Source organism: Staurois parvus, unplaced genomic scaffold (assembly GCF_062004578.1).
Source record: "Staurois parvus isolate SC_StPar_1 unplaced genomic scaffold, SC_StPar_1.0 ptg000137l, whole genome shotgun sequence".
NCBI lineage: Eukaryota > Metazoa > Chordata > Amphibia > Anura > Ranidae > Staurois > Staurois parvus.
Genome location: NW_028317933.1, coordinates 13997346 through 14019203, shown reverse-complemented (window position 1 = coordinate 14019203; position 21858 = coordinate 13997346). Strand labels below are relative to the sequence as shown.

Here is a 21858-nt window from a genome sequence, read left to right as displayed (position 1 = left end):
TCTATTTTTATTCCCATTTTTAATATCCCTCAGATGTTCACCAATTCTTACTCTTAGTGTCCTTTTAGTCTTTCCTATATAGAGCTTTTTACATGGACATTCAATCATGTAGATCACTTTACTACTGGAGCAACTGATGAAATTTTTTATTTGGAAAGCTTGAGATTTATCCATATTAAAAAATTGGTCCGTTTTGTGTACAAAGGGACAAATTTGGCAATGACCACACGGAAACATACCTACTACCTTATTATTTTTTGTTAACCAATTAGCTCGTGGGAACCTTTTTAAATTCCGACTGAACCGGTAGGTCATTTAGATTGGAAGCTCTTTTTGCTACCATTGATGGCCTTTCCCCTACAATTTGTGCTATTACTGGGTTCAAGGTTAATAGATGCCAGTGTGAATTTAGGACCTCTTTAACCTCATTCTACTGTTGTCCAAATTTTATTATAAATCTCACTGTTGATTCAGTGATTTATCGATTTTCTTGGGATTCACTTTATTAATTAGTTAATTTCTAGTCTTATAGGAAGCTTTTCATTTGGCCCTTCTTAGCACTCTATGTGAATATCCTCTTACCCTGAACCTTTGATAGAGTTGAATTGATTCAACTCTATATTGGTCCTCATCTGAACAGTTCCTCTTGATTCTTTGATATTGACCGATTGGTATACCTTGTTTAAGGCTCTAGGGATGGTAGCTTGTAGCATATAAAAGTGTATTTGCTGCTGTCTCCTTCCTGAATGTTTTAGTGGTCAATTTATTCTCCTGTATTGATATCGAGAGATCGAGAAATGAGATTACTTTACTATCTGCCGTATATATTAATTTTATATTTCTATCATTATGGTTCAGATACATAAGAAAACTCTCCAATTGCTCCATATCACCATCCCAAATAACCAGGACATCATCAATGTATCTCAGCCATTTCACCACATGTTGGTTAAAGGGAATAGATGTATATGTATAACTTTATTGTTGATGAATACAGAAAAGAAACTCCATTGCCTCATACGGACCCATTCTTGCCCACACAACCGTATTTGAAGACGCCGAACGGTTCTTTCATTTATATTCTTTGATTTTACTATGATTGCAACATGTTCACCATGTTAATGTCAACCTTTCTTTGATCCATGTGATCTAATAAATACAACATTGCATTGAATTTTTTGTAGTGAATATTACTCCGCATGGGATTTTATTAACCACTATTTAGGCGGTAATGCACTAGTCAACTGCCATTTTTTTCTGTGTTCCAGTATTTAGGTTTACAACCCACGCTTTTATTTAAGTGAGTCGGAGATATAGTTAAGATACGTTTATCGTATCAACTTGGATGGCATTCTGTTTCTTTTTATGTTGAAGCAGAGCAGTCAATTTAAAACCTGCTAAACTGTCTAGGAGTTAAGTGCCTGCACATACCCTTTGACATATTTGTTAAAGCCCCATGGCCCTCTAATTGGCAAATTCCAACAATTATGATGATTGCTGGCTGGTACAGTGCTGATCTCTCCATCTAGCACAATATTGGTCTATCACTGTGAAGAGTGATCTCTTTGGACAACAAGGAGATGTTTGAAGGGAGAGGGTGCACCTTAGGACTGATGTAGGAAGTATTGGGAAGCACAGGAGCTTGGCTTTTAAGGAGCCAGTGTTCAGAACCCTAGGGACTCTAACAGAGATGTGATTGTACCTAAAGTGTAAATATCAAATCTTTCTTGTGTAGCACTAACCCCCTTGAGGGCCACTGGATTTGGGATTTGTGGATTGGGTCCCCTCAAGCTCTGCACAGCCAGGCAACACACATTTTTCCACATTTCCACACAAAATCATTAAAACAGTCTTTGAGTTTGTTTTTTTTTGTTTATTTATTGAGGGTTAACAACTTGGATAGGGTCTAGGGGTATATGGGATGCCCAAGGAACTATAAAACTTGTGCACAACTTATTAGCTACACTGTAAAAATGTGGGCCAAAAATAGAGTCCCTTTTGGTGTACCTCTTCAGACCCTAGATGAATTTTTCCTTTTTCACCCGGCTGTCCTGAGGGTATCCCTGGGCAAGGGATTCCAAGATCTGCAATTAAGTAGTCCCGGATGAGAACTTGTTGGATATTGCACCTGACCACCCTCTCCATTCTCTGGCCCACAGGGTGTAGAATTACTCACACTGTCCTGTCCTGTTAGCTTGGTGGGTTGCAGCTGCTTTCAGGCCTTATGCGGGGCTAACGCCTTCCCTGCTGACAGGTTGTGCTCCATAGCAGCGGACACAAGGAGGCACCAGCCTGAGTGTAAAGGGTTAATCATTTATTAAAATGCATAAAAGTTGAGAGTGCATCTGTGAGAGTGAGGAGAAACAGTGTATATAAGCCAGCCGCATGTCTGATGGACGCATTCTTTGATAAAATTGTAATGACAAAAACGCGTCAGCAGTGACGTCAGATATAGCCGGAAGTAAAGCGGCGGCCATTTTGGATGAGGTCCGGTGTAAAGAAATATAAAATGCTGATGTACATCTCACGTATGTAAGCTCTTTTTTTACTTAAATAAATCGGATTACTTGGAGTTGTTACGTGATGGTTGTCTATTCTATTTTGGGTTATATATTATCATTGTGGCTGGAGCGATAGGAGCGACACTGCTTGGAGAGGAGTTTATCTGTTTAATGCTTCTGTCCCTTCACAGTCTGGTAAGGTGCATGGACTGAAAGGTGGTGGATTACTCGACTGTCTCACCCAACTGGTGATCACTGGTTTGATTTTAAGGGAGCACTAAGTGGTACGATCTGAAGATTATTTAGTAATATTATTACACTATATGCGATTTAAATTTCTTGGAGGGTTTGATTATCTATGGGAAAGAACTTTTGAAGGAGGAATTCACGAGTCAAGAATTAATTTAGAGCAAGCTATCCATACACTGAGGGTAAGAGTAGGAATTATGGATACTATATGTGGAGTACCACTTGGTTTAATTTCGGGCATATTTTGAACACTATTTTTGTGAGTGCAGTTTAGTTTTGTTAGTCACTAAGTGATAAAGGTAATGCACTATTTGTGGATTGTATATATTTTTGGAGGAATAAAGAGGAAGAGGAGAGTTTCATTTTGAAGATTGGTTGACTGAGAACATAAAGAGCCATGAAGAATTAACAAAGCACTTATGGTGATAAATTGGGACGTTTGGACGCTGAGGAACATTTTATTTTGATTTGGACTTCCTGGGGAGGAAGGAATACCTTGGCGACCAGGGGTACACTATTAATATCATACACATACTGTTTCTTACTTTGGGTTTAGCTGGTTTGGATTTACATGCCTTGCTGATGGTTCACCAGAGGATTGCTTTTACATGCCTTCATACTCCTTTTGTTTGTGAGTAGTTATCAACTTTTATTTTAATGCATTTTAATAAATATATTAACCTTCTACACTCAGATTTGCACCTCCTTTTTTTATCTTCCGCAGAATATTGCTTCGCTCTATGGGGAGCTGCCTTCGCCTGTAACTCTCCCTAGGACTCTTGGGTTTTAATGCCCTTTTTTATCATTTGTATTGTTTGTCACAAACTCCATATGCTCACTATTCTACCAGGATCGCCATAATGTAGGTTTGTGGTACAGTGGATATCCTCCCATCTAGCACCAGCCTCCCTGGGACACTCCAGCACCTTCTCACAGTGAATCTGCCACCTGACCCCCCCCCCCCCGCTTCTCAGGCTATGTCACATTTCCTTACCATTAGCCACTATGCCAGGCCTCCTGCCTGGGATTGGCCAAGTTCCTTTCAGCATGCAAATCTAGGCCTCCACCCCTCTTCTAGAAAGTTCCTCCAGTTTCTAGAAGGGTGGGAGAGCTCCAGAAGCCTTGACCTGTAGAGCCTCCCAGCCTGTCCTGAGGTAACCTCTCTACCTCACTCCCAGGCTTCTAGCAAGTCTCTGACTCACAAAAAAAAATCCTATCTAGCTAAACCTAGAGGGCACTACAATTGTTATCTTGGGTGATCTATAAAGATTGCTGTGTTTACGCTTTCTCTATGGCAACAAGGAGCAAGACAGATTTCTACTATTTACAAAGCTGGTGATTTCATCACTATGCCAATGTCAAAGTGATTAATATAATTTTTATATATACTATAATGGATACACATGGCATCTCGAGGAACAGTTACATTTGTTTTGTAGACACGTTATTAGAGCTATGAAGAATTAAGAAAGCATGTTCTAAAATGTAATTTGTAATAAAATAATAGTGTTTATATGTATCACCTTATATTGTTATACTATTGCAAACTGTCATAAATATAGATCTAATGTCACATGCGATCTGCTCCTCCCAAAACCCACACCCAGAATAAAAGAAGAAGAACCAGATCAGTCATTGCAGTAATAGCCTTTTATTAGCCTATTGTTCATGATCTGTACATATGTGAAGCAACACTACTTATTGCATACAAACACTGGATTGAGTTACCCTGGAATCTTCTGTCCTTTTTCTATACAGGTAAGTTTTTTTTCTTATTGAACTTTTGTGCAGAAGGGTTTTGGGCTCAACTAAGCCTATGCAGAAAGACCACGTTCTATTGACCTAAGTCTGGAACCTATACAAGGCACTCATTTTCTCTATAAGCCAAAGTCAAAAAAGGTCACAAAGGGTTAAAGAGGTCTTAGCACACTACCAATTCAATATAACGTGCCAGAATTCTTGTTGTTTGTGTGGTCACTAGCAAGACATATTATGATCTTTAGCCAATAGTATGTCAACTACCACCAATGTAAACTCTTAGCTCTTGAGGAGCATACCCCTTCACAGGAGGTATGTTTGTTAAGAGATGCTAGGATTTACAAAGAATTCTACAAGCTTCTTCTGAATCCTGTTACCAAGCAATGTCTCCTGATTTTTCTTATTGAATTTGGCTGTATGTCTACCTTCTCCTTATGACCGTCTACCCAAAGCAGTTCAGTTAAGTCTGTTTGAAAGGGAAGGCCTTTTTACTCTACACTGGGCACTTATACTTTTTTTTGCCTGCAGAAACAGTTTTACATATTACCTCTGTTCCCTGCCAAAATATCACTGCACCATTCAGCCCCACCTGCTCCCTAACTTACATCACCAGCACCAATGGCTTTGCATCCTGTGGCACAGCACCAATCAATTACAACCTAAGGCCACATTCATTACACAGTTACTGCTGATGATAAGCACGTTCATGGAGGGTAGAGCTACAGCATTAGCATCTGATTCTCCATGCAGTTCCCCTATACTCCACTGATGAGCCTGAGTGAAAAATTGCCCCCCTATGCAGCAGCACCTAAAACACAGGCTGTGTGACCACTACTACCTGTTTGCTGTCCAGGTATCTAAGAGGCATTGGGAACTTTGAGCTCAGTGGGATTCCCAGTGAGGCTCTGGTTTGCAGGCTTTTGGAAGCTTTCTTAAGAGAAAACTTACTATATCAGATTTCCACAAGTAATTAGTATGGTGGTTCATTATGATTTGATACTTCTTCGGATGATCTCTGGGAAGAAACTATTTTACAGGATCCTTTTAGTTATTTGAGATTGGGCTTCCATGTATAGATAATTTCTCCTCTAAGATCTTCTAAACTATTATAAATATACTAGGTCAATTTATTTATGACAAATTTGACCTATGTGGGGTCTGTTTGCACTTTTGCCACCCTAGTCTGGACTCGCTTCCTGGACTTATTCCTCCAGTCGGGCTTCTTATAACTTCTCCCCCTGTATTGGTGCACAGGGGTGGACTGACAACTCATGGGGCCCCCAGTCAATAGGGGATCATGGGGCCCCTGTGTCCTTGCCCAAACTCAAAAAGCCTATGAAAAAAGTACCAGGGGCATATCATGGGGCCCCCTACTGACCCCGGGCCCTCGGGCAGTGCCCGAGTTTCCAAATGGTCAGTCCAACCCTGTTGGTGCATATTCAGAAATGCTCATCTATCCCATTTATATCTCCTGATGAAGTAGATACATTCCAGGAAACGCATTTAACTTGTGAAATGAAACATGAATGTGCTAATTTGTACATATGTAATGATTAACTAAAAAATGCATTCAATGTAAAGTAGAGATAAGTGATAAAGAAATAACTTGTTCTTATGTGAATAAGATTTTATATGATATGGAATTGAAAATTCCATTAAAAAAATTATTTTGGTATACCATAAACTTTAAGAAATTATTTGGGCTTTAAGTTCTTTTGTGCCTTTAAAGTCCTGCCATGTCAATGCACATTTAGTCTATTTAAATATCAATTTGTTTGTTTATGGTAAGTGAGAGATCTGCTCATCCTATTGCTGAAGGGCCATCTTAATAGCATCATGGGCCCCTTAGCAAAGAAATTCACTAAGGCCCCTACCCGCCTACCCCAATTTACACACCTACTCTCAAGAATTAAAGTATACATACTTGATAGAATTAAACATATATTCATTAGTACTTTCAATCAAATTGAATTTAAACAATAAGAAACATGCCATAAATCGAAGACTAATCAAGGGCACAGTACAGGTGGAGTCAGGAGGGCACCATACTGGGATCAGGAGGGCACAGCATAGGTTCTGGGAATATTCCTAAGCCATCCCAGGAAAGCTTAGTAAAAAGTGTGATTGTCCCAGAAAATCCAACACAGTTGGCAAGCATGATGTACTGGATGGAGCCCCTATGCACCTGGGGCCCCTGGTCAGTGCCCAGGTGTGCCCATGCATTAAGACAGTCCTATATTGCTGAATGTTGCATTGATGAACCTACCATTACTACAGTATTGAACAAGGACACTGAATAACTTTGGGGCACACATGTAAAAAGCATATCTGATAAAAAGTGCTATTTGCCATCAACCCATACAAGCTTTGATTATGGTACAAAGTAGAGGCACTGGTTGAGTAACGTAGAAAAAGTAAGATGTGTATGGCAGCTCTAATGTAGTATTTATTTACAGTCTAGACAGCATAGTATATAAATGCAGGAATGGAGGGTGAAACCAGTTCTACTGGATGTTATATAATTCAACTACCAGCATTACAGAAGCATCAATTTTGGCTTTACTTTTTGTGTCAGTCATTCCATTCACTATAAGATGATTAGAGTATTAAGGTACCATTGCACAGAGGTATTTGGAAATGTCACTCTGCTCTCTAAATCCTTGTATAATAGGTGTGGCTACAATTCTTTATTTTTTAGAAGGGAAGGTTTTTATTGTTGAAACTAACGTTGGGAATTCAACTACCTACATACATTGGAACCCAATAGGAAGATAACCATTGGGTCAAAAATAAATGGTAGGATTTCCACAAATTGTGCATAGGGCCTGTGCAAGGAGGAAGGAGACACACGTTTTCATGATAAACTAGAGGGGAAGGGGAAAGGATAGAGAGAAGGGAAAAAAGAGAAAAAGAATGGCTAGATTTTTGATTGACCTGAATATTTCCATATAGACCTACTTCATGTGATCTGCCAAGAATCAATAAGTATTGAAATCCATGGAATCACAATTTATCATTTATAAAGATAAAATAAACACAAGTCCCTGATGTACCTGGTTTTAAAACTGATTCAAAATTTGCTACCTCTTAGTATGATATTATTATATTATTATAATGTCAGGAATAAGGAAGGATTTATTTCCCTTACTGGAACAAAGGATCATGCTTAATGTATTTTGAGTATATGGAGGTTTGGGTATATGAAGTTTTTTTTTTTTTATGTTTTTTTTTTTCTTTTGGTTGGATTAAATACACTAGTGTCTATTTTCAGTGGAAATATATATCAGTCTCCTGCGCTCAAGAGTTGTGTACGAAGATGTAACTGTGACACATACTCCATGTAATAAAATTCAGCACTGTCCTTGCTGCCCTCTAAGAGTTGGGGGAAACCCACAGGAACCTTCTGCAAAAACAAAGAAAAACAGGGGGTGCACCAGCCTTGTGCATTATCCAGGGTGATAACTTTAATGATCCAAAATAAAATATACTCACAAACATTGTAGAAACAAAAGTGTGTCACATACAATGCAGCCAGTACACAGGATCAGCTCCCAGAATCATTAGGACCCTCTTAAGGATGATGAGTTTCAAGGAGGGATCTCCTCTTCCTCAGAGTTGTTTCTACAACGTTTGTGAGTATATTTTATTTTGGATCATTAAAGTTATCACTCTGGATAATGCACAAGACTGGTGTGCCCCCTGTTTTTCTTTGTTTTTACAGTGTCTATTTTCAACCAGACCAACTATGTAACTATGTAATTATAATACTGGGAAAATTTGCCATTGGGAGTATAACTGAAATAACTCCAGAGAGCAGTCAAGCCAGGATCTCATGAGTAATAAGTTACCAGTTTTTTTGTAGAACAGTACCACAGGGAATAGAAATTGGGAAGGGGGTAGGGGTGAAATAAAAAGTAAAATCACAATTTAGCTTTATTTTATGTGCATTATGCTTCACCCATTTGGAAGATGTGCTTTGCTGGAAACTGGGCCAGACATAGAACAACTGGTTTACTTTCCACACATCCAACTAAATGGCATTTAAATGAATGCAGCCTTATTCATAGAGAGTTCTCCAAATTGTGTTGTCATTTTTTTGGTATCGCATACACTGCGTGATCAAAATCTATTACATTATCATTCTAGGACAAGTTGAGCAATTTACTTTCTCTCTTAAAGGAAATCTTTGAAAGAACTAGATCAGCTGTCATTGCTAAATCCTTTAGAAAAATGTTGCTTGCATGCTCACAGATTCATGGCTTCAAAATGTTCCTTGATGTAAATGTCCTTTAAGCGAAGTAAATATGTATGAACTTTACTACTATTAAACTAAGTGTGCTCTTTAATTTATTTATGACTTGTGTAATTAAAAGGATTATAGTTATACATGATCAAGACTTTATCTAACTGAATTATCTGAGCTAAAATGAAAATTATTTTTTATTATCACATGCTGAAATGCTTTTGCATTTCAGAGGAAACTGTTATAATTATTTTTTCTGTACTTTACAGATATAAGACAACCATGCTGCTGGCTGGCTCTGTGTTGTTCATTGTTCTCAGTTTATCTGCTACCTGTAGTGCAGATAATCCTGGAATAAAGGTCCGAATGACGGAAAATGTATTGGAAGAGGGTAGGTAATAAAAGGTTTTCTTTTGCATGTCAATATTGAAGTGCATCTGGTTCCCTTGACTTTCCCTGCAGGCAAACTACAATTATTTTATAGCAATGTAGTGTTTAAAGTGAACCTTTGGCCAGACTATGGACAATCAAGTGTATATACTTAGCATGCAGTAAATAACCTTTTAAACATGCCCTCACTGGCCTTTGTAGTTGAGGGCACTGTGGAACAATTCATCCTAAACATTCTCAGCAGAAGGACTGATGTTGTTCAAGCTCTTCTCTTATCAGCTCAGCTCCCCCTGCTCCCCTTTCCTGTTATGGCTGGCAGCCATACCATGCCCAATCTGTCTACTGGAGAACACTCCACTGCAGCAGACAGAATCAATCAATGTCCAAGGCCTAGGGAGATTCCAACGAACCCAGACACAGGAAATGGTCAGAGCTCACTACAGCCCAGCTGACAACACTCAATTTAAATTATGGACACTTCAACCTTAAGGTAGTGTCCCTTCAATATCTTTACCAGCAAAATATTGCTACTGTCTTGACCCTCAAAAAGCTGTCCTTGTATCATGTGCAGAGAAAAGGCTCTTAGCTGATTCTCTCCAGGCAAAGCCTGGGAGGTAAGGAAGGTCACTCTGAATATTTATCTACTTCCTTAGCATGCATCACTGGAATAAACCTCTCAGTGATTGGCCAAAGCCAAGGGGCAGGGAGAGGAGTAGAACTGTAGTCCAGCAGCCAGGGCTGACAATGCTGGTTGGGATTTCAGAGCAGAAGGCGCACTGTGTTGTCAGTTCAAACAAGAGGTTGAGGAGGGTCCAAAAAATGTAAGGCTTGCTCAGGCCTAACACTGGCTGTGCTCTCAGTTTACAGTCCTCTAGTCCTCCATTACCCTCGCATACCTGCATGTATGGTGTGCCTAAAACATGATGTGCCCAGTGCACACACTCTCCATACTCCTGGTCCCCTCTGTCACATCATTTCTCTTACACTCAATGCATCAGGATTGATGACATGTATGTGGTTCCAGAATAGGCTTCCACTCCCCTGTCCACTACCATACCCTAGCCCAACCAGGTCTGCTAGTTGGTAACATTGGGAACTACTTCTTTAAGTGAGTACCTCATGAGATGTACAGTCTTGCATACGCTTGATTGACAAAGAAAAAAAAAGGTGTGTACACCCCTTTGAATCTATATCCAAGAAAATGTGCAAAAAGCAAAACGAATAAATAAATACAATACAATTAATAATTCATATTAATATAAATAATTAATATACATATAAGTAAACATTCATAATATCAGTGAAAATTTGGACTTAATAATCGATCAATATTATTGAAAGAGTTATTCAGGACTGGAACCTTGCAATTCACATTATATTTTCAGCCATATAAACCAACAAGGAATAAAGAATAGGAGAATCTTTATAGTGTAGTATGTTTAAAAACAAATTTAATAAAAGGATATTGCACTTACGCCTGTCGGCGTGCATGATGACGTCACAGATACAGCTCCACCTGACAAGTTTCCCCATAACCGGCGTCTTCAGGAAAGGAGGCTCTAAGCACAAGCTTAACAAGACATAATCTCACTTCACAGCAGTCAAGTTACTAAGGATTTATTTCAGACCCATGAAGCGGTCAGAGGCTCCATCCAATTCAACTTTATTTTAACAGTCCAAGAATCCATAGCGTCTCAATTTATTAGGTAACAATTCTATTTTGAGTGCTAGTGTACCTTAGTGTGTTCTATAGTAGGGGTGCCCATCCCTGGGGTTTGGTTGGAAAGAATGATTTCTTATCTCGTGTCCCTTTCTTGGTCTCTTGGCCTCTCTCTTCCCACTAGCCAGGCAGGTCTCCCTGAGCTAAGCTCCACCCCAAATTATTATATGACCCTGCTAGGTGGAAATTAACTCATTCTCCTTCCTGGAAGGATTTTAAAAGCAGCAAATTCCTTAAAGGGTCAACACCTACTTACAAGGCTATAAGCTCCCTGGATTTCTGGCAGATCAGCAGTTATTTTTCTGTACATGGAGCATTTTTAAAAGGAAAGGAGCACCTGTTGGAAAGATGAACTGCCTGCATAATTTTTTCCTTTGTCCTGACATACACTTTAAAGGGGAATCCAGTATGGAAATTGCCCATCCTCTTTTGACTCCTTCACATAGGAGCACCTCTTTTCAACAGCTTTCAGTAGATGGAATAGAAGCTGTATTTCAGGATTTACCACCTATCTGATGTTGTCCTTTAGTCATTACTAATGTCATCACTTTTAACTACTTTAATACTCCTCCTCAAATGTCTACAGCACACTCAGTAACGCTTTTCAATATAAACATTACTTGCTTACAGCAGAACATATAATTCATGCCAACAGAATACTGTCGTGATGGCTATAGACCTCGAGGAATTATTGGATGTGTGCACGGTAAATACACACGTAACATTGTTCATGATGAAATTATAATTTATTTCCTGTAGGTGTGGAATATTTAATTCATACAATGACAACAGAGATCTCTATGTACAATCTCCCAGATGTGAATGGAAGTGCAACAATAGATTCTGATGAAATGGTATATGAACTGACAAAGTAAGCACACTGTCTGTTGGGTCAAATTTACATTTTTTATCTATGTTTTATATGTACTGTATATTAATGCTGAACTCCACGTAGATATAAAAAGACATAAATAAATGCAGCTCTGCAAACATTATTGCATCATTAAATGTTTTATTTCCCCAGCTAGTATGGGAAGGAATGTAATGCAATGCAATGTGCATTGCATTAGATTCAGTGGAGCACAGGGGAGATATCCAGGGTTATTTAGACCCCAGATGTCTCATTAAAGAGAAACTGTCACCAAGAAATCATCACATATGTAGAACTTTTAGTCCCCTGTGTGATGAAAAAAAGTTGAGTAAAAATGTTTTTAAAATTGTAAAAAATTAAAGTTACACCCAAGCATATAAAATCACCCCTCCCCCCCCAGAAAAAAAAAGCAAAATTGAGGCACGGCACCCCCACATATACATATATACATGTAAAGCTTCCTTGCAGTTGTCTGTATATTTAGAGTAAGCCCAGCTTCACTTTAGTTAAAAAGTTAAGGAAATGTTCACTTGGCAAATTGATTTTTCAGTTTAAGTGAACAGTCTCTATGCTTTTAGTAAATCAACTTAATAGAGCAGGGGCGGACTGACCATTGGGGAACTCGGGCACTGCCCGAGGGCCCAGGGTCAGTAGGGGGCCCCATGAGATGTCCCTGGTACCTTTCATAGGCTTTTTTGGGTGTGGTTTGAGTGCGGGTGAGGATACAGGGGCTCCTTGATCCCCTATTGCCCGGGAGCCCCATGAGTTGTCAGTCCGCCCCTGTTATAGAGTGAATATTCTTCCATATTTTTGCATGTTTTCAAGGCTCTTGCAACAGTTTTCTTCATGTTTTATTTTCTTGTAATATCTTGTTTACACAACTTAATAGCTGAAGGTGAACAGGGGAGCACAGTGGGAAGTTGGGAGGGGGGGGTGACACTATGGAACAGAACATCAGTGGAGGTTGGGGACATTATGGAAGGCTGGAAGCATTATGGCTGCAGCTGTGGATATGGGAACATGATACATGTTCCACCCTAAAAATGGGTGGAACATGTAACATGTTCCCAAAGGTGAACTTATCCTTTAAGGAAATTTCAGCTGGCTGGAGGCCAAGGAGAGGGGAAGCCATAGTCTGGTGGTTGAGAACCACTACTCTAGAGAGAGGTCCAAAACCTAGTTGAGCTGCCTGGCAGGGGTGTCTGAAGACTGGCTGAATAGAATTAACAATCCGTTGGCAGATTGAGTTCACATAATTGGGCTGATTTATTAAAATAATTGAATATTCACACAATACATTGTGTGAATATTCACTTCAATCATCCAATCATGTGCAAAACTAAACATAATTTTTTTTCACTTGGTTGGGTGATTGAAGTGAATAATTTCACTATTTATTGTGTGGAGATTCTTAACCCTTTTAGAAAATCAGACTCAGCATATACTGTATGTATTTAACTGTGCATTTTCTCATTTCCCTGGAGCTCAGCTATAGGGTGCATTCACCCAGCTTTCACCTCGGCTATAGGGTGCAGCTCAATGTACCCCCTGTTTCCATGCAGGTTAACCACACTTTCCCATAGACTACTATTAGATTGGACATTTTTGGTGCATTTTCTGAAAGTGCACCAAAGGTCCTGCATGCTACATCTTTTGTGCTTTGTCAGAAAATGCCCCAAAAAATGCCCGATCTAATAGAAATCTATGGGAAACCGTAGGTGATCCACACAAAAACCCTAGATACATTGTGCTGCACCTGTGCTATGGAGAAAAGGCACTATAGCAGTGTAAAAGAGGCCTTAAAGGACCTTGACGTGAGCTCATGCATTATTATTCATATGAGAGAGGGTGGCTATGTTCCTACATGCAGTGGGACCATGGAGAACGAATGTAGCCACCCTCTAACAGGAAGCCAGATCACAGTAGCAAATAAAAGGAATTTGGAGATTTGAAGGAGGCTGAGAGCAATAAGAAAGAATACATACAGGTGAAACTCGAAAAATTAGAATATCGTGCAAAAGTTCATTTATTTCAGTAATGCAACTTAAAAGGTGAAACTAATATATGAGATAGACTCATTACATGCAAAGCAAGATAGTTATTCAAATTTTTCGAGTTTCACCTGTACTTGAATAGATGTTTTCGTTTCTGATATTTTTTTTGAAAAGTGCAGAAAAGAAGTATATTTAACATCATAAAGTGGCTGCGTAGCATTGCCATATCATACAGCTCCATTAATATGTGAGGACAATAAACAACATAACATATGTGGTAAAAACAAGCCTACTAACAGAAACAAGCGCGCTGAGTCTAACCATGTACACAAACGTAGTGAAAGCTTAGTGCCCAGTTCAATGCAAGATTAATGTTCTCGTTGGTTAGAGTGCCTATTCCACCTGTAATATGCGGCTCAGATACGTTCCATCATGTGCCACAGAATTACAATAGAGAATAGTTAAACCATTGAGGAGATATACAGTGCACTAGCAAGAGCTAGATTTCCATCTGCTACTCAGTGGAGGGAGTGACTTCACCTTTCTGAACAAGAGTGGGAATCCCCTAACTCAGGCATAGGAATGTCACTCTCCCCAAAAGATAAACAAATTATCAAGAACAGGGAAAAAAGGAAGGGGGATAAAGAGGGAGGAAAATGAAAGAGTAAAGAGACAGGTGCCAACTCTGTAGGTCCAGGTTGCCATCTAAGCTGAAAGGGTCCAAGCATCCCCTCACAAATACTGGATTAGGTTTGTCATTCAATATAGGAGATATGCGCTCATTAATCATGAGCCAAGTCAATTTATTTTTGACCAAGTCCAGATATATCACTGCCGACCTCCATGATCTAGCTATTGCAAAATAGATTTTTTTTTTAATCCAAAATTTAATGTCACTTTAACTGTACATTTAGCTATCTTTCTGGAGTTCAAATTTAAAAGAACTGTAAGTGAGCCAATGCCTTGTTATTTTCTGCATTTGGAAAATATATCAAACGATAAAAATTTACTGCAAGAATTGGTACCCAATGAAGATCTCAGTCCATATATAAAACCACTGATAAATAGATGTTTAGATAAATATAATGAAGGTAGTTTGGTAATCTTTACCAATTAGTTTGACAAAAGACATGATAAATAAAATAAAAATAGCAATTTCTTCAGAGCAGACAAAAATACAAATCTGCAAATATAAGTGCCTATCGTCTTGTATCTTTACTCTATTGAAGAGCTACAGCCTCTTTCAGACTTCTTAGAATTCAACACTTCCAGGAGTGTCAGATGCCTAAGTTCCCTGCAGCATACTACTGTGTCCTGTTGTGATGTAAGGCCAGAGGATGGAACTGTAGCATGCTGCAGGGGACACAGCCATACTTCTGATTGTGTGAAATACTGAAGAGACTTCAGCTCTTTAACTGAGCGAAGATAGGAGAAATGGCTATCACAGATGGGTGACCCTGCACAATTCTTTTATTTTAGTGACAATTCAAAAGGACACTCAGCCTTTTTAGCTGTAGATTGTAGGCTTCTTTAATTAGCATGCTGTGCATCACATTTCCATTTTTATTCATTTCAGGATACAGATTGTGAATTTCACATTTGAGGACAGTTTCTCAAAGTTTGTCCCAGGAACTGGAGCTGAAATATCACTTCAACGTGGGAATGCTGTAATCAATTGCCAATGCAATTTAGACAGTTGGTTGTTGTAAGTTGTCATTCCTAAAGCTACATTATTTACATTTGCAGCGGACTCCACCCAATATAAGTATTTCTGGTTGGCATGGTTGGCAAGTTGTTTTTCTATGTCCCTGCAATAACAAGACCTCTCCAAATGTATTGCCACTATCTGCAGCACCATCCAACAACCAGAGCCATTACAAAGCCAAATAATGATGCTGTGCCCCTCCCACCTAGATTTCCATAATGGAGAATAAACACTTAATTGGGAGCCCAAACTGCTATGGGAAATCTCAATATTTGAAAAAGAATCACTAGTTCATCCCTTTTTAATTCTTTTAAATATTTGCTTTCAGCTCTGTCTAATTTGTGGAAAGTCATGCCATTTGGGAAATGCAAATTCTTAGCAAATCAGACTGATCTGCATGAATATGTTTAGACAAAAATTGCAAATAGCCATTTGGCCTGCTGTAAACCTAATTTGCTGATAATCTTGCTTTCAAAATGCCAAGAAACAAAAGATGTCTTGGGTTGATTTGACCAATCATTACCTTGCCATGATAGAAATAAAGGGGTTGCTATCACTGACCTCACTCCCCAGGGGGATTTTTGATCATGGGACCACTGTGATTGGCTGTTACAGTGGTCCCATGATCGTAAAGCTCTCGATCACAAGTAGATATTGGGAGCTTTCCATTAGCCACCGGAAACTGTGCTGGCAGCGCTTACAGTGATCGCTCTCAGCACAGCTCTGCTTTTCTTTGGGTACGCATATATGCGGCCTCTCAGCATTAAGGCCCACCCATGAAGAGTCCGCATATATGAGTGTGGCCAGCAGGAAGTAGTTAAAGTGATTCTAAAGAAAAAACAAAAAAAACCAAATATGTTATTCTTAACTGATCTGTGGTTTTGCACAGAGCAGCCCTGATCCTCTTCTTTTTGTGTCCCCCACCAGTGCTCCTGGTTTCTACCCCTTGCCAAGTGCCCCCATAGCAAGCCACTTGCTATGAAGGCACTGATGCAGGCTCGTTCCAGAGCCACGTTCTGTATGTCCTATCACACATAGATCATGGCTCGACCCCACACCCGCTCTCTCTTCATTGGCTCTTTGACTGTGATTGACAGCAGTGGGATCCAATAGTTCCTGCTGCTATACCTAAGTTAATGAGGAGAGCGTGAGACTGGAGAGCCACTGTTTTTGTGCAGATCACTGAATTGAGATGAGGCTCAGGTAAGTATTAGGAGGTCTGGGGGGGGGGGGGGGACTGGCTGAAGAAGGTTTTTTTTTTTACCTTAATGCATTGAATGTGTGGCACTACCCCCTTAAGAGCCACTGGCTTTGGGTCCCCCTTATTTCCTGCACTGCCAGTCAACATGCATTTTCCAACTTGTAGCCACACAGAAAGAAACAGTCCAGACACAAAGAAACAGTTTTTGGTATTTATTAGGGAATTCAACTTTCCATCTTCCACCCGACTCCCCTTCTGGCCAGGCTCTGTCATATTTATGGGCCAGTCTGCCACACTGCCAGACCTCCTGCCTGAGATTGGTAAGACTCCCATAAATATGCAGATCAGCCCCTCCTCAACTCCAGTCACTGACTTCTAGAACCTTCTCCAAGCTTCTAGAGCAGGGGGAGGTACCAGAGGACTGATCTGTAAAGCCCTGCAGCCGGACCTGAGGTAAGCCCTCTGTCTCACACTCAAGCTTCTAGCAAGGCTCTAACTACACTCAACAAACTATCTACACTAGAGGGCGCTACAAATGCGTTAAAGTACAAAGAAACCTTGAGACGTTAGAACCACTTTAAGGACTTTATGTAATTGACCTGGAACAAGTATAGAGATCAGGTAAGTTAGGAAAAAGTAAGAATTCCTCAACTGAATTGACTTAGTGACTCAATGTAGGAAGAAAAAGGGCTGGCATTACAGCCATATTGATAAGCAGAGCAATGCCAGCCATGAATAAAAAGACCAAGTGTGAGTTTTTTCCCTACTAATATGATGATTATTATTTTAATTTCAGAAAAGATAGTGCATTGGCCACGTTAACATTAAAAGAAATATCCATCGTCATGGTCATGGGGGTTCGCCGGATTGATCCTGGAGTGCCATCGTTATTTATGCTCGGCTGCCAATCTGTAATTAAAATGATTGATTTCAAAATGTTCAGTGAAATAAGGTAACTGTTGGCTGTTAGTTACATGTTTATTAGACATTAAAGTATATGTAACTCACATTGTTAAAATAAGCTTTAGAAATGTAAAGTAATTCCAAAAGTCATTATCAGTATTTTAAAATCTGGAGCTTTCATCCTGCCACAAAGATCCTTGTTGGGCTCCTTCCTGGTATAGGCTGACAATACTCTGTCCTTGTCTCCTATTTGTGCTTCTATGTTGCCACTTGTCACAATCTCTCCCAATGGAGGAGGATACAAGTGGTCTTCCTGACACACACACATCACACAGGCTTATTCCACCACTGTCACCTTAAGGAAACCTATCCTGAGAAGTGATGTGCAGCAGTTGCTGCAGTGCATGTAGACAGCAGGTCACTGCAAAGAAGCTGTTGGAAATTAGCAGTGATCATATGCAACTAAGTATAAAAAAAGCTGGAGGCCCACTAAAAATCCCCAATGGGCAGAAAAGCCTGGGAGCTGTAACAGAACTGGGAGGATGTTCCTGAGTCTATTGGAAAAATGCAGACTTTTATAAAATTAGTGTCTGCTGTAGGGTGTTGCCATGCAAGTACACTGAGCAAGAAAAGGTCTAAGGTCAAGTAGTTTCACCACACAGAGTTTTGGAAATTAGAATCCATGACCCGGTCCGTGACAGTGGTTGACACTACAATGTTGTACCATCTTCTAGTGTGGTGGCATAGCTATGGGTTGCCTGTCTGGGTGCAGAAGCAAGACTACCTAACCAACAACTAGCACACGCCAGAATGGGTTGTCTGTCTGGGTACAGGAGCAAGACTACCTACAATGTTGGGGTTACGTTATTGGAAAGAAGTTGTTGTCTCTACCATTCCAGTTCAAGGTCAAGAATACTCATTGTGGATTTGAAAACGTTTGCTTGGTCTTTTGTGTGTTGTGTGTGCCCAGACCTCAAGGACCTCTTCACACGTATGCATTTTTCCCATTTATGTATTTCCCATAATCCATTACAGATAATCTGATCATACACTTAATTAACAAACCATAATTCTACTGAGGTCTTGCCAGTTTGACAACAGTTTCTATTTTTTAGAGATTCAAGAGGCTTGTAAAGCTGGTTTGCCACTTTTGCATTTTTGCTGGATGCGTTTTCACATTTGCAGTCAATGTAGAAACATGTTCATGCTGGACACTTTGTCCTTGTGCATGTTCAGTTCCTGAGCTGCCTAGTGTCTTTGGTTGTTATGGAGCGGGGGCCACCTGTGTAAAAAAAATGGCCACCTAAGGAGGCATCTGCCTAATGCACACCTTTGTTTAGGGCTGTACTCAAGAGTGGAAGAGTTTTGTTGCTTGAAGGCAGATGCATGTGCTCAACTGGAGTAATACAACAGCCTGGAGAGGAAGTCCGGAGAAACCAAGTTCCTCCATGGTGCCCTGGTCTCTGAAGGCAGCATTCTGGTTGGTTATGCTGCATTCAGGTGACCCCCTGGCAGCCATCTTGGGTCAACAGGGCCTTTATAGGTCCCTGCCCCTGGGCTTTGGTGCGCTTTTTGCAAAGTGGTCAGAGTAGGGAAAATTACCCATGTGTCAGGGAAAGTGATTAGCAGTAGAGAAAGGTTTCTGATGGTTAGGGACATGCAATCCTTCATGGTAGCCTCCCCATTGGGACCGGACCAGTCAGGCCCCATTCAGCCCTCTAAAACAGATGACGTTGGTGCATTTTTACCCACTGCCTCTCTGCACTGAACTGTGAGTTTTACCCAATGAAGCTGATATTTTGCAGGTAGAATATTTTATTCAAGGGATTCCTGTAAATGTCTGACACATGGAGTTTTGATGGGAGTTGTTGAATAATGTACTATTGCACAATTAGTTACTTCATGTGTTTTTTTATATTGCATGTTGTTTAGTGAGGGTTTTCTCAGTCAATTACGCCCTGTGTATACAGTATTGTAGCAGCTCTATTGTTTGCTGCTGGTATTACTATGGTCTTATTATTCTCAAGAAAAGAATGTATTGTTACAGTTACACCTGGCTACTGGAGCGGTAACATTTTAATAAGCCGGCTTGTAAACACCCAGCTGCACAATCTTGCCAGCGGGTGTAATAAATAAGTTACACAGTTAATGTACGCAATTTCAGATGAGGCATTACACTATAATTGTGTGGTATGTAGTAATTAGGTAACGTGTGCATGTGATTTGAGCTTTGTGTAAGTTGCACATGCTTCATTGTTGCCTTTTTAATTTTCTGTGGGCTCTTTGGGAGGGATTTACTAAAGTATGTGGAGAAGTGTAGTAAACTTATGTTCACTTCAAAAAGCCAATCTAGTGCATGGGAATTAAAAAAAAGAGAGCTTCCCTTTCAAGATTGGACATTTGAAGTGAATACAGGTTTACTTTGTTGCACGTAGGTTTAATAAAAAGGGTGTTTTATGTTGTGTATGTAACTTATGCAGATTACATAAGAGGCCCTAAGATCTCTTATTGTTAACATCCAAAATTGTGTATGACAGTCTTTTAGTTGAGCTGAAACTCTTTGGTGAGGTTGCTTCCCTAAAACAAAGAACCCCCCCAAACTAAAGAGGAGGTACTGAAGAAAATCTAGTAGATAGCAGTAAGGGTACCATACCAATGGAGATAAAGTCCAGAATAGTTTATTATTAGAAAAATAACAAGATAAGAAAGCCAACACATCTTGGGGGATTCACAAAATTCCCCTTCATCAGTGCTTGTGTTTTATATTATTCCTGAAGGACTTTTGTATATGATAGTCTTATTAACTGAGCTGAATCACTTTGGTGAGGTTACTTCCATAAAATAAAGACCCCCCCCAAAGGAAAGAGGAGGTGCTGATAAAAATCTAGTAGATTGCAGTAAGGGCACCACATCAATGGAGATAAAGTCCAGAATAGTTTATTATTAGAAGGTCATCAAGAAAGCCAACACATTTTGAGGGATTCGCAAAATCCCCCTTTATTTAGGCTTTTATGTTCCGTTATTCCCCAAGCAAATAAAATACAAGACATGAAGGATTTTATGAACCCCCAAAAACGTGTTCGATTTTTAAAAAATCTTGTTAATCTTCTAATAATTTTCTGTACTCTATCTTCACTGGTGTGGCACCCTTAGTGCTACAGTGAAGAAAATAAGTATTTGATCCCCTGCTGATTTTGAATGTTTGCCCACTCACAAAGAAATGATCAGTCTAAAAATCGAATGGAAGGTGTATTGTAAAACTGAGAGACATAATAGCAACAAAAAATTCAAAAGAAATGCATGTCTAACATATTATGCATGTTGCATTTTCATGAGGGAGATAAGTATTAGATCCCCTATCATTCAGCAGGATTTCTGGCTACCAGGGTGTTTTTCCATCCAATGTACCATCCAATCTTGGGTGAGAACCTTCTTCCCTCATCCAGGGCATGGAAAATGGGTCATGGATGGGTGTTCCAGCATGACAATGACCCAAAACACACGGCCAGGGCAACAAAGGAGTGGCTCAAGAAGAAGCACAATAAGGTCCTGGAGTGGCCTAGCCAGGGTCCAGACCTTAATCTGATTGAAAATCTGTGGAGGGAGCTGAAAGTTCAAGTTGCCAAATGTCAGCCACCAAACCTTAATGACTTGGAGAGGATCTGCCAAGAGGAGTGGGCCAAAATCCCTCCTGAGATGTGTGCAAACCTGGTGGCCAACTACAGGAAACGTCTGACCTCTGTGATTGCCAACAAGGGATTTGATACCAAGTACTAAGTCATGTTTTGTGAAGGGGATTAAATACGTATTTCCATCCTGAACATACAAATCAGTGCATAATTTGTTAGACATACATTTCTTTAGAATTTTTTGTTGCTATTCTGTCTCTCAGTGTTACAATACACCTACCATTCGATTTTTAGACTGATCATTTCTTTGTGAGTGGGCAAACATTCAAAATCAGCAGGGGATCAAATACTTCTTTCCTTCACTGTATCTAATATTTTTTGTGCCTCTTGCATAGCACAGACTATGACTAAGACTTTGGCCGAAACACTTTAGTGCATTTTTACTGTATCCTGCTAGGTAGTCAATAAAGAATTGTCACAATGTTACCAAGTAGCTGGCTTCATTGTATCAGAGGATTAATATCCCTCCCCTACCCCTGTAGTTGATATTTACCATCCTGACACACTACTGAAATTAAGTGAAAAAGCCCTATACAAGCTCTATGATAGTCTGGTCACTCAAGCCTCGTGATCGACCACACGTTCTTCCATACCCAGAGGAATCAAACATCACACTTTGCTGCAGCAAGAAAAT

At 39.8% G+C, this 21858-nt stretch overlaps 1 protein-coding gene across 1 annotated transcript in view; it reads left to right on the top strand.

The window, feature by feature from the left end:
• The first annotated feature begins 4396 nt into the window (after positions 1 to 4396).
• The window catches only part of LOC149465846 (BPI fold-containing family C protein-like), a 45733-nt gene continuing 28271 nt past the window's right edge, over positions 4397 to 21858 (top strand). The window contains exons 1-5 of the mRNA XM_089673447.1: positions 4397 to 4508; positions 9021 to 9142; positions 11621 to 11732; positions 15303 to 15431; positions 17429 to 17584. Coding sequence (XP_089529573.1) covers positions 9034 to 9142; positions 11621 to 11732; positions 15303 to 15431; positions 17429 to 17584 — 506 coding nt within the window. The 5' untranslated portion in view covers positions 4397 to 4508; positions 9021 to 9033. The remainder of the gene's footprint in view (positions 4509 to 9020; positions 9143 to 11620; positions 11733 to 15302; positions 15432 to 17428; positions 17585 to 21858) is intronic.